At 41.9% G+C, this 13,643-nt stretch overlaps 1 protein-coding gene across 1 annotated transcript in view; it reads left to right on the top strand.

Moving 5' to 3' along the window:
- adgrb3 (adhesion G protein-coupled receptor B3) overlaps nt 1-8,343 on the top strand; it is a 1,095,571-nt gene extending 1,087,228 nt beyond the window's left edge. Inside the window, exons 29-32 of the mRNA XM_068020141.1 lie at nt 5,298-5,333; nt 5,987-6,091; nt 6,217-6,270; nt 7,796-8,343. Of these exons, the coding sequence (XP_067876242.1) occupies nt 5,298-5,333; nt 5,987-6,091; nt 6,217-6,270; nt 7,796-7,984 (384 nt within the window). The 3' untranslated portion in view covers nt 7,985-8,343. The remainder of the gene's footprint in view (nt 1-5,297; nt 5,334-5,986; nt 6,092-6,216; nt 6,271-7,795) is intronic.
- Nucleotides 8,344-13,643: the final 5,300 nt, after the last annotated feature.

Here is a 13,643-nt window from a genome sequence, read left to right as displayed (position 1 = left end):
TTCAGTTTCTGGTCAATGGTAGCCCCTAGGATGTTGATTGTGGGGGATTCAGTGATGGTAATGCCATTGACTGTCATGGGGAGATGGTTAGATTCTCTCTTGTTGGAGATGGTCATTGCCTGGCACTTGTGTGGCGCAAATGTTACTTGCCACTTATCAGCCCAAGTCTGGATATTGTCCTGGTCTTGCTGCATTTCTACACGAACTGCTTCAGTATCTGAGGAGTCACGAATGGTGCTGAACATTGTGCAATCATCAGCGAACATCCCCACTTCTGACCTTATGATTGAAAGAAGGTCATTGATGAAGCAGCTGAAAATGGTTGGGCCTAGGACGCTACCTTAAACATTCACTTCTTCCACCACAATGCAGGCGCACAGTGGCTGCCATGTGTATCATCTACTTGCAAAGTCTTCTTCAACAGCACCTTCTAAATCCACAACCTTTACCATCTAGAAGAACAAGGACAGCAGGAGCCTGGGAACACCACCACCTGCAAGTTCCTCTCCAGGTCTGACTTGGAAAAATATCACCATTCTTTCATTGTTGCTGGGACAAAGTCCTGGAACTCAAAACCTAAAAGTGCTGTCGGAGTACCCTCGCGTTGGCCCTCCACCCCCATCCCCGCCCCCCACCACATCTTCGGGGACGGTCACTCCGCCCCCTCTATTTAAATCAGCCCCCACAGCACGCGATTAAAATCCAGCCCCATATTGAAGCAACGGTCACCTCAGTGATTTCACCAGCACATTCAGGCAGCCATCTGTGTACTCCAGTCCAGCTGATTTGGCCAATCTATACAGGGCATATGGAATAAATCTTCTGAGATCCAGCCCCAACAGCAGGTCCTCCCCAGCAGGTGCTCCCCAGCAGTGCGCTACCCCTGTTTAACCATCCACTGATTTCAGCAGACTGAGGATTGAGCACAGTTTTGCAATTGCACTGTGTGTTTACCCACTGGCAGCTCAGGGGGCCTCGTAAAATATACCCCGATGAACAAAATAAATGCACATCTTTAGCAGATTAATCTACAGTTCATGTTACATCACAGTACTGAGCGCTCCAAGATCATGTATGATAAGGAGCATTTATATAGCACCTTTCACAACCTCAGAATGTTCCAAAGTGCTTTACAGCCAGTTACATACTTTGGAATGTAGTCACTTTTGTAGTAAACATGGCAACCAATTTGCACACAGCCAGCTCCCACAAACAGCAATGGGATAATAACCATGGTTTTTTAGTGATGTTGGTTGAGAGGTAAATATTGACCAGGACACTCTGCTCTTCTTTGAAGCAGTGCTAAGATCTTTTCTGTCCAACTGAGAGGGCAGACAGTTTAACATCTCATCCAAAAGACAGCTCCTCTGCCAGGGTAGCACTCTTTCAGTGCTGCCCTGGAATATCAGCCTGGATTACGAGCTCAGGTATCTGGAACAGGATTTGTAAGACGTAACCTTCTACCCCTTGACAGGTTACTCTACTTTTCGGATACGAGAATTATGAGAAATAATAAGACAACACTCAAAGCTCAGATTAAACACTAATGTCATTACTAGGTTTGGTATGAATACCAGTTAGCAGTACAATACACCTGTTAGTCACAAATACATTACAAGGAGTTATACATACGATCACCCAGCGAGTGGTCACCTCCAGGTGATTGTACTCTTCAGTAACTGACCAAGTTGCTTGGCTTAAGCACTGAATCACTCTTCGCAATGATTTTTATACCTTTCTTTCCAGGGTGGGCAGGACGTTTCATTGACAAGTTCGTACTGTCCTATGAAATCCACTTTAAGCTACAGTTGTCCAATGGGGCATCTAATTCTTTGTTCAAACTACGATATTAGAAATTGCCTTAACGATGAACATATGTTTACATTTCCTTCAGTAATTTCATCACCCCTCATGGATGTTACAGATGCCTTCAAGATCTTTATCAGTAAACAGAATAGTAGCTTCTTTACTGGGTCTCTCTCACATTTTAAAACACAGGGCAATTAAACAATCAGAGTCCCTTAAATTACTGACTTTTTAACAAACTGTTGCTTGGAGAATTTCTAGTTTCTCTGAATTTCAAAACAAGAGAAACTCTGACATAATCAGTCAACAACAGTTTGTGTCAGTCTTTTGCAGCTTTTCAAAACACTTTGGATCACTTAGGCAGCTAAATTATCATTTCTTAAAACATGTTCAGCCTCTTATCTTGGTGTTTTCAGACACCATGACTCATGTTTTTGTGTATGTGATGCTTCGCCAAAGCTCTAACTTGGTATCAAAGTGAAACATAGCTTTGAAGTATGTCTGTTTATTGGGTTTGACTCAATTTTTAAGACTTTTCTGCTTTTTACTAAACATTCCATAGTCTTAAAGTGTTTTCTTTTTGCCTGTGACTCTGTTTATCTGTAATGAAAACAGCTCGCAGCTGTTAAAAGGTTACTTCAGCTCAGAAAGACCTTTTGACCTTTGCAATGCATGCTGGTCAGATTCGGTCAGTTTTCTGTGACAGGTATACAGCATAGCTTCCTGTATTTCATGTAAACTATTGGTGCTCCTAGTTTGGATAGCCTCACAAGTCTCAACCACAAATTTCAATTCAAATAATATTATCATCTCTTACAGATTTGAACCCATGACCTTCTATCTCACAGGCAATGCTACCATTGACCTGTGGTGGTAATCCAGAGATTGGGAGTTCAAATGCCACCATTATAGTTTGAGAATTTGAATTCAGTTTTAAATAAAAAGCTAGTATCGATTATTAAAAAAAAAATGACATGTAAGTGTTGGATTATCATTAAAACCTAATTAGTTCAGTAATAACCTTTAACCGCACTGGGCCGTATGTGATGCCATTCCCCATGCCACTGTGTCTGAGCAAGCTATTCAATGGCTAATAAAGCCCTCCACTGCCACCTCAGGGTTACTGAGAATAGTCATTAAGTACCAGCGTTGCCACTAACACCCACAACCTCAGAATGAATTTTTTAAAACTCACACACTGAAGATCGACTCAAAATCTGAAAAATAACAGTCACAGCAGCCACTTTATCCAGAATTCATGCCAAATTAACCAGTGGAAGATCAACAGCGTTCCAAGGAACACTGGATTGGAGCATCAGGCCAATGGAGTCCATCCAGCTGTATCACTGAGGCCAGCTAACTGAGCTAGAAGACAAGGCCACTGGTTTTCAGTGACTGAATAAGTCAAGTTCTGTTTTTGGTACTTGAAATTCTCGGAATATTTCCCACTGTTTTGGGGGATGGCATTCTGCTATTCTGTCTGTTTAGAATCCAGGACACTGGTTTGTGGTGACTTTAGAAATCAAATTCTGTTTTTATTATGTGGGATTGTGGTATTTCTACCATTGTTTTGTGGATTGCAAGCTGTGATTGCTTCCATTTTTTGTTGAAGCTTTGAACCAGTGGTCTTAGCAGTAGGGTCAATGAGACTATCAGCACGTGGGGGGGTCTCCTTAGAGCAAAGAAGGTCAAGGGGAAATTTTGAAGAGTTCTGCTACAGTAAATAAGGAAAAACCGTTTGCAGTAGCAGGAGGGTTGGTAACCAAAGGACATAGATAGAAGATAATTGGCAAAAGAAGCAGAGGCGACATGAGGAAAAATATTTATGCAGCAAGTTATGATGATCTGGAATGCACTGCCTGAAAGGGCGATGGAAGCAGATTCAATAGTAATTTCCAAAGAGATTTGGATAAGTGCTTGAATGGATCAAAATTTGCAGGGCTATGAGGAAAGAGTAAGGACTGGGACTAATGGGATAGCTTGTTCAAAAATGCAGGCACAGGCACGATGGGCCAAATTCCCACCTTGTGTGCTGTATCATTCTGTGCTTCCATGATATTAAGGCCATGAGACTACCATCTTAGCCTGACATGCCACTAACTTTTTGGCCAATGATTGCAGCACAGATCCTGAAATTCCATGTGGATTCTGTCAGGCTCCCCTCACAATGGCCAGTTCCATCTGTTCATCCCAATTTCCCTGAAGTTATGTTGGGATTTCAGGATCACATTTTTGTTTTTACTGCTTGCTGTCCATTTTATTCAACAATGGCAATAGCACAGTGTAGCTCCTGGCCAGCCAGGCACAACAAGGAAGACCTCCGTCTGGTGGTGGCACAGATGGTTTGCAATGACAAAGATTGAATGATACATTATTTACTGTTCGGTAAACAAACCAGCTGCAGACAAACACCATGTGAAACATCGGCCCAACGTTGTTGGGGTTCCATTTTACTGCCACAAGTACAGCACAGACGAACTGAATAGTAATCCAATTCTTGGCTGTTTTTCTCCACAACCTCCCCCCGCCCCCCCCCCCCCCCCCACTCTGCCTAATCCAGGGATGTTGTGGCCAATTGTAGCACCCTGTCAAGTCCCATCACTTATAGCTGTCGTGTTTGTCTGAATTTGATTTGCCCGCTCTACTCGATAGCCAGTATTGCATTGTGCGTTAATAAAATGAAAAATAATTACAATTACAGTTTTAAAGACTGCAAGGGAGATGACATTTAAGATTCATGCTGCAGCATGTGCTAAAGATAACTGAAACATCAGTACTAAAAGTGAAAACGCCGCAGGAACTCAGCAGGTCAAGGCAGCAAAGAGCAGATGGGCTCATGGTTCAGATGACCATACTTCTGCACATTACTAACTTTATTACAAAGAACAATGATTCAACAAGTGTCGGTTCATGTATTCAGTGCACCTAAGTGAGATGCAAACTAGTAAGTAAGCACAGCTATTAAGGTGAGAACTTAAGACACTATAATTGGCCACTTTAAAATTGGCATTGATGCAGATGGATAATGGTTAGTGTTTTTTGATTGATTTAAGTGACTGCCATTTTATACGTGGATGTACCACCATCCCAGCTAAGAGCAACTGACTGAACACATCAGGGGCAAATCTGGAGTCTCCCTATCTTTGATGTCCCAGTCATACAGTAGTCTGTGTGTTTGCAAATCTTTATTGCAGTTTCAGAGTTTCACTCAAGAAGATCTCAAATCAAGGACTGGAGCACACCGCTATTTCCTAAGAGTTGGCCAGACAAATCAAAGAGCGCCACAAATCATCCGATTCTCCGATCTGCATTCACGTTGTAAAGCTTTGCAATTTGAGAGCTGGTGCAAGTCTTTTGACAACCCACAAGCAGAATATTAGAGAGTAGCTCAAAACATTTTTATATCAAACAGGAAGAAAACATATTTGGCCAAATTGTTCTTTAAATCTCACCTGAGAAACGAAATCTAATGAATCTTTAATGTTTTGCAGAGAAGAAAATCCCGCTATTCAGACCTGGATTTTGAAGTAAGTTTTTGGGATGTAGAAATACAGTTGACCTTCAGTCTTTGACATTGTATTCACTTTTCCTGCATGCTAGACAACTCTGGGCTCTCGCCAAGATTTATCTCAATTGACAAGTTTGAAAACACAGCAGTGTTTGCCAATGGATAAAAGAGTCTTGCTGCCTGTCTCCCAGTGCCTCTATTGAAAACATCCTTCAACTTCACATACATTCTCAGCAGCCTGTCCCTAGTTATTTTTCCACTGGAATTTGAGAGGCGGGAAGATTTCTTTTTGAGAGATAAACATATTCTACAATTTCAGTGATGTACTGTCATTCCTAAAGGAATGTATATACGGTTTGGAGAAACTAAGAAATAACACAAAGTAAAAGTTATATCATCTGATTTACAAAATTCATGCATTTGCAGATTGCTTACTAAAATGCCATGTACAACCATTAACGTTTAATTAACTTGTTTTTGATGCTGACCATTATTGGTATCTCTCTCTCTACGTGTCCTCTTAGAATTGTTATGGTAAAATTTATTCATTTCTTGGTTTTAGCGAGCAAGCTCATTTCTTTCATCTAATGTAATTGGCTGATTTGAGTAAGTTCTCACAGTGCAATCTAGTAGAAGAGCAGTGATTTATTGTGCCATGTATTTGGTTTACAGAAAGTCATGCACACAAGAAAACGACATATGGAGCTATTTCAAGAACTAAATCAAAAATTCCAGACTTTGGACAGGTTCCGTGAGCCCTCAAATACAGGCAGTGTAGTAAGTACACATTCAGCTCTAGTTGGACATGTAAAACTGCTTTAACAATATTAATATGGCCCAGATTGTGTTACACACCATAATGTACAGCCATACTTACTGGGTTCTTTTGTTTATTTCTAAAGAATGAAAAATCATGGACCGTCTCAGCAGCAGGGTATGAGAGGGGTAGTGCAAGTGTAAGTACAACAGCTTCATTGGATGGATGTGCTTGTCACAACTACATCTGCATCTACCTCATCTCACTGTACCATATCATAGCCCTGTTTCATAACTCTGTGTTCCAGAGGCTGCAACACTCCATGCAGAAACCAAGGTGAAGGGTTATTTCAGGACACCAGGAAAGGGAGTAGGAGATGTGATGAGAATCAATGGGAGCATATCTGCAGAAAGGGAGAGAATAAAGAGTTTTTCAATAACAACTTGCATTTATATAGCACCTTTAACATAGTAAAACATCCCTCGGTGCTTCGCAGAAATGTTATCCAACAAAATATGACACTGAGACACATAGGGAGATATTGGGATAGATGACCAAAAGCTCGGTCAAAGAAGTGGGTTTTATGGAGCATCTTAAAGGAGCAAAGCGAGGTAGAGAGATGGTAAAACATCCCAAGGCTCTTCACAGGAGCATTATCAAACAAAATATGATACTGAGCCACATAACTGTGTCTTCACAATCTCGCTTTTATTATGAATAATATATTTCACATCTTTATTATTGCAGACTTTACACAAAAAATGCAGAAATAGCTTTCTTGCCTGCAAACACGTATAAAATATTTAAAATGTTGTATGGTGTAAATAAATTTTTGTCTACATATTAGTTTCATCTATTCCTCCTAGGTCAGGCTTGGTAAAGAGGTAGGTTTTAGGGAGCATCATAAAGGAGAAGAGAGACATAGAGAGGTTTAGGGAAGGTATTCTAGAGCTTAGGGCTATGGCAACTGAAGACACAGTGGTGGAGTGATTATAATCAGGGGCTGGAATTGGAGGAACACAGAAATCTCGCAGAGTGGGGGTGGGATGGAGGCAGTTGTAGTGCTAGACAAGGTTACGGAGATCGGGAAAGATGGGGCCTTAGTATGATTTAAAAACAAGGATGCCAGAAACAATTAGATTTTTTTTCATTTGTACATGTAGCCTATTTGAAATGGTGCCCCTTTGTGTTTGAGTATACTTAGCAAAGCTCCATTTAGCAATGTGTAGAGGCTTCCAGAGGTTGGATAAACTCGGATTGTTTTCACTGGAACGACGGAGGTGGAGGGGCGACATGATAGAGGTTTACAAAGTATGAGTGGCATGGACAGAGTGGATAGTCAGAAGCTTTTTCCCAGGGTGGAAGAGTCAGTTACTAGGGGACATAGGTTTAAGGTGCGAGGGGCAAAGTTTAGAGGGGATGTGCGAGGCAAGTTTTTTACACAGAGGGTGGTGAGTGCCTGGAACTTGCTGCCAGGGGAGGTGGTGGAAGCAGATACAATAGCGACGTTTAAGAGACATCTTGACAAATGTATGAGTAGGAAGGGAATAGAGGGATATGGGCCCCGGAAGTGCAGAAGGTGTTAGTTTAGGCAGGCATCAAGATCGGCGCAGGCTTGGAGGGCCGAATGGCCTGTTCCTGTGCTGTACTGTTCTTTGTTCTTTGTCTTTGTTCCAACTGAAAGCAAGAACTAAACCTAACGCTGTATTAATGTGTTCCCACAGGACAACCCAACACCCAGCAAGCATGAATGGGATACTTACAAGAACCCCAGTGACTACCAACACTATTCGCCAATGAATGTATTGAATGCAGATGCAAAAGAGGCATTGGAATTAAGACAAGCAGAATGGGAAAAGTGTCTCTCTATACCCTTAGACGTGCAGGAAGGGGATTTTCAAACTGAAGTTTAATTTCAAGTCAATCACAAGTAAAATCTCTTGCACTTCAATAATTTTTATGAAAGCCTGGTCTGTATGTCTGGACTCTCTTAGAGTAATTTAGGGACTTAATGCACCAGGAAAAGAAGATGTCCATGTCTTTAACATTTCTCACTACCTTATTCAGTGGGAATACAAGATGTACAATTATTACCATCACGTGTTGTACGTTAATGTGGAATGAATTTGTAAGGTAATCTTTATAGATAAACCTCAAGCAAAGATACATGTTGTAAAAGCTTCATTTGGTTTAGTTTTAAAAAGAAAACTTCACCATGAAGCACAATGTATATATTTATGCAGTTTTTAAGATTTATAACAGTCTGTTTGGCCATTACTACACTTTTTACTTTATAATATAAAAGCAAACAATTTTCTGTCATTTAAATGAATGGTTGTTGAGCTATGTTCTTCATTGCTTTCAATGCAATAAAGTAATACTCTCACTTTTATATGAATAATATATTTCACATCTTTATTATTGCAGACTTCACACGAAAGCACAGAAATAGCTTTCTTGCCTGCAACTGTGTATAAAATATTTAAAATGTTGTATGGTGTAAATAAATTTTTGTCTACATATTAGTTTCATCTACTTCCTACCTTTTGTAGATTAGTCGGTATTTGACAATTTTGTGCACAGTCGTTTCACAATTATAAGCATACCCTTGGAGCTGGATTTTGCACGGCTTGACAGGCTAGAGACCACCAATGTACACAGATTTCCACTAGTACGTGAGCTTTCAGAAGCTTTCTCAAAGTCTTAGTGTTCTAATTGGCTGCCTTGTTTCCTACATTACTAATGACTACACTTCAAATAATATTTAATTGTAGCACGCTTCAGGATGTCCTGAGTTTGTGTTCAGCACTATATAAATGCAAGCTTTTTTTTCCTTAGTGAGTAAAGGTGCTGCTCGATATCAGACTGACCTCTACAAATCAGTATGGTCACTGATATTGATTTCCCCTTTTGTGCTTGGGCAGCTGATCGCATCGGAGTTGACAGTAGAGGCTATTAGGGTAGGTCTCAGTGCTCTTGGGGAAGGATTAGTCAGGATTCCCACTCCTGATGGTTGTCTGCCGCCTCCTGCTGAACATTGGGTATTGCACAAGGACCGGATCAGTCTGAATCTATGACATCCACCCATGGTTGAATAGTGGATTAACACTCACTGCCTCAGCTCAGACATGAAATGAAGTGCTGGAGGGTGTCCTCACACCAGTGCAACAACTTCCCACTGAGCCTCAGCACCTTCAGCAGTGCAGGAAAAGAAATCTCACTCTTTGCAGTGGACTATCTGCACTCTACTGCCACATTTGGCTTACTCATCTCAATCAGTGCTGTGCATCCCTCTCCAATACCAAATCTGCCATTCCAGGATCATACTTAACAGTAAAGACAATTTCGTACCCCTCTTACCGGCATCTTCCTCTACCCTATACATCTTCACCTCCAAAGTATTTATGGATTTTTTTATCTCCTAAACCTGATGCTGTTCATTGCAACTGCTAAAGCCATTTACTCTTCCTCATCATACCTCACCCTGACTACTCATCACTTTGTAGCTTCTCTCTCATCTCCCATCCCACCATCACCAGACTCATTTCTTCCTTGAGACCTACTTCCCACTCCTTCAATCCCATGTCCACCCAGTTCCTGACCATTCATTGCACCAGAACTCTCAAATGCCATTAGTGGCTCCCTGTGCTCAGGCATCATTCCCTTTGACATTGCCGTCATTATCCCATCCTCAAAATGCCCACCTTCCACCCCAACCACTGCCCCATTTCTAATCTCTCGCCTATTCTACAACAACTTACATTTATACAGTACCTCTAGTAAAACGTCCTACGGTTACCAAAAACAAAAATTGATACCGAGCCACATAAGGAGATATTAGGACGGCTTGGACAAACAGGTAGGTTTTATGGAGTATCTTAAAGGAGGAGAGGGACCTAGAGAAGTGCAGAGGTTTAAGGAGAGAATTCCAGAGCTTAGGGCCCTGGCAGCTAAAGGCACAACCATCAATGTCATTCATTTCATCAATACCACCCTCCTCCATGCTTAAATCTCCCTCTATTCTCTGCATCCCCTCAGTCTGACATTGGCTTTGCGCCACTGCTGAGACTGCCCTGGACAAAATCACCAAAGACATCCTTTGTTACTGCAACGCTGGGCTGCTATTTCTCTTAATCACTGCAGAATTCAACATTGTTAACCTCCTCCACTGCTTCTCCTCTATGGGGGTGGGTCCCTTCATAGAACTAACCTCACATTGTTCCATTCTTCACCTGTCCCGACACAAAGACCAAATCTCTAGCAATCGCCTGTCCTCGAGTATTCCAAAATTCCATGCTGGATCTGCTTTTTATGCAGCCCATCTGTGACATTATCCATAGTCTGGGGGGGCAGTCTCTTTTTGAATGCTGATGGCACCCAGCTCCACCTCACCACCAGCACCACCCTCCACAATCACCTCTGTGTTGTCAGGCTAGATTCGTCAGAATTTCCTTCCATTGAATATTGGGAAAGCTGAGGCCATGTTAATTAGCACCCAACAAAACTGTCCATACTATTGCCTCCCACCTGCCTCTCAGCTGACCACTAGAGTTGAACCATTAGATGTGTAATCAAAGCTTCCTGTTCAATGCTAAGCTGAGATTTGGACCCCCATATTCTATTTACATCCCCAAGATTGCTTACTGCTCTCTCTGCAACACTGCCTGACTCTGCCTTCACCTTACTCCTACTGCTGCTGAAACCGCCTACCCGTGCTTTTCTTACCTCTGGCCTTTATTTCTCCAATGTCCTCCCTACCTGCTTCCAAGCTGCCCCTGGAATCTGTGATTCTGATACACAAACTCCCACTATTCAAAAGTTGCCACCTACAAACTGGCACACACTAAATCCTGTTTGCCCATTGCTCCCAACTGTGCTGACCTCTATGAACTTCAGTGACTCGCAGTGCATCCAATTTAAAATCCTTGCCCTTATAAATCCTATGCTGTAAATCTGCCCATTCCATCCTATCTGTGCAACTTTCCCCTCCCTCACTTGACTTTTATTCCTCCAAATTTGCCTTTTACACAGCCCTTCTTTCACTGCACTATAAGTAGTAGAACCTTCAGCCATGTTGGTCCTACTTGGGAAGGCCCTCCTTAAATTCCTCTGTTTTGATACCTCTCTCCCCACCTATAAAAGCATCCTCCAAACCTATCTCTGCATTCTGCCTTAACTCTCACTACTGCCTGGTGTCTATTTCTCTTCTGTGAAGCTCTTGGGATGTTGTCCATGTTAAAAGGTGCTTTCTAAATGCATACTGTTTACTCTGAGAGGTCATTTGAACACTTGATCAGCAGTACAGGTGGGCAATGATATTGTTAATTTGCTGAACTGACTTGAGTGGAATATAAAGGTGTGAAAAACACCTTCGAGTCACCCATTTCAATTTGCACCTGAGCGATATTTGCACTGTAATATGCAATGTCCTAATATTGTATCAATAAACCAACAACTTAACATCCCAGCCTAGATAACTATGTCACATCATCTAATTGTAGAATAATACCAGATGGCTGCTTTCTATCCCCTCTGCTGCCCCAACTGCTTTTGAAATCATTGGCTAATACTGATGAGAAGATTCTGATCCACAGATAAAGTATTAAGGGATTCGAACAATCTATATGCAGTTGATATACTGCATTTCTGTTCTTTACTAAGTACACGGATTATTATCCCAAACCGCTCACTTCCTCATCCCAATGAAAGGTTTTTCACAAATCAGGAGACAAGACCAACAAGGCCACATCAAAATCATCAGAGCTTAAGCCAGAGGTGAATTTCCCTTCACTTTCCCACTTGTGACTATGATTTCTGCTAATGGAGGACCGTTAGTACAGGCCTCCTCTCTATCTCTCTCTCTCTTGTCCAGTCTAGGTCAATTGAAAATTTCAAAGCTAGAAATAAAAAAAAATTTTAAGTAAGGATATGAAGGATTACAGAACCAATGCAGATAGATGGAGTTAAGGTACAGATCGGCCATGATGTAACTGAATGCTGCAACAGGCTCAAGGGGCTGAATGGCCTCCTCCAGTTCCTATGTTCCTTCCTCCATGCTCACATTTTACTCCAGTCATTTCCAGGCTGTATACATTCTGGTAATAAACGCATTTTATCGGGTTTTTTTACAGAATCACAAGTCTATAATTCGTGTTCCATCTCACCCCAGATTCATGTTTCTCCATTGACACTCCCTCCTAAGTCAAAGAGCTACCTTGAATGGTTCAACAGACTGTGCCTGCCTAAGCTTGGTAGCAATCGATACTACTGCTCTCGTAAAGAGATCATCTTTTAAATCATAAGCAAAATACCTGTGAATGCTGGAAACTTGAAGTAAAAAGAAAATGCTGGAAACATTGAGATTTGAATGGACCAATTTAGCAGTAATCAATCATGCCTCTGTCAAATTTAATACAGTATGCAATTTATTTATCAATAGGACTGTTAGAAAAAAATAAATGATCCAATTTATAATGATTTTTAGGTTTCTTCACTTCGGAATTGGCTGAATAGTATGTTCAATATAATAAAATAAAAAATGCAGATGCTGGAAATCTGAAATAAAATGCTGGAAATACAGCATCTATGAAGTGAGAAACAGTTAATATTACTGGCATCTTGTCATTTAAATCACGTTCATTTTACTGTTTCTGAATCTTGTAATTTTTTTTTAATTCATTCATGGGATGTGGGCGTCGCAGGCCAGGCCAGCATTTATTACCCATCCCGAATTGCCCTTGAACTGAGTGGCTTGCTAGGCTATTTCGAGGGCATGTAAGAGTCAACCACATTGCTGTGGGTCTGGAGTCACATGTAGGCCGGACTAGGTAAGGACAGCAGATTTCCTTCCCTAAAGGACATTAGTGAACCAGATGGGTTTTTACAACAATTGACAATGGTTTCATGGCCATCATCAGACTAGCTTTAAATTCCAGATTTTATTAATTGAATTCAAATTCCACCTTCTGCTGTGGTGGGATTCGAACCCATGTCCTCAGAGAAATACCCTGGGTCTCTGGGTTACTAGTCCAGTGACAATACCAGTACGTCACTGCCTCCCCATCATACGTCTTGTTTCTGTTCAACACAAGGAACTTTCACTCCAGTTAATTATTGTTGTCTGCTGGTTAACAATCTCCAATCTCTGGTTTCTGAGCATGCAGCAAGGTTTTGGGATTAATTTTCCCAGTCCATTGGGGTCGGACCGGGAGGGCTGGCAATATGGCAGGGGAAGGCGTCACGGCATTCTTCCACCAGCATGGCATATGACCAGAGGCAGGAACCTTTGTGGCGCAACTGCCCATTGGGAAGCCAATTGAGCCACTTCCTTTCCCACCCCTGCGGCCAGTTTTCCTGTGTGAGGAGACTGCCGTGTAAATCCTGGCAGCCTCCCGGTGGGTTCCAGGGGGACCTTCCTTAATGGGCACTCTGTGGCCCACAGAGGAGCTCCCGGCAGTAATAGCCACCTCCATAACAAACCAGCCTGCCCAATCACCTGGGCCTGCCTGCCTGGCCTCAGCTTCCCCAAACAAACTTACATGGCTCTGAGGGTGCCATGCCATTGAGGCACCC

This window comes from Heterodontus francisci, chromosome 3, assembly GCF_036365525.1.
Source record: "Heterodontus francisci isolate sHetFra1 chromosome 3, sHetFra1.hap1, whole genome shotgun sequence".
NCBI lineage: Eukaryota > Metazoa > Chordata > Chondrichthyes > Heterodontiformes > Heterodontidae > Heterodontus > Heterodontus francisci.
This window is presented reverse-complemented; position numbering and strand designations above follow the sequence as displayed.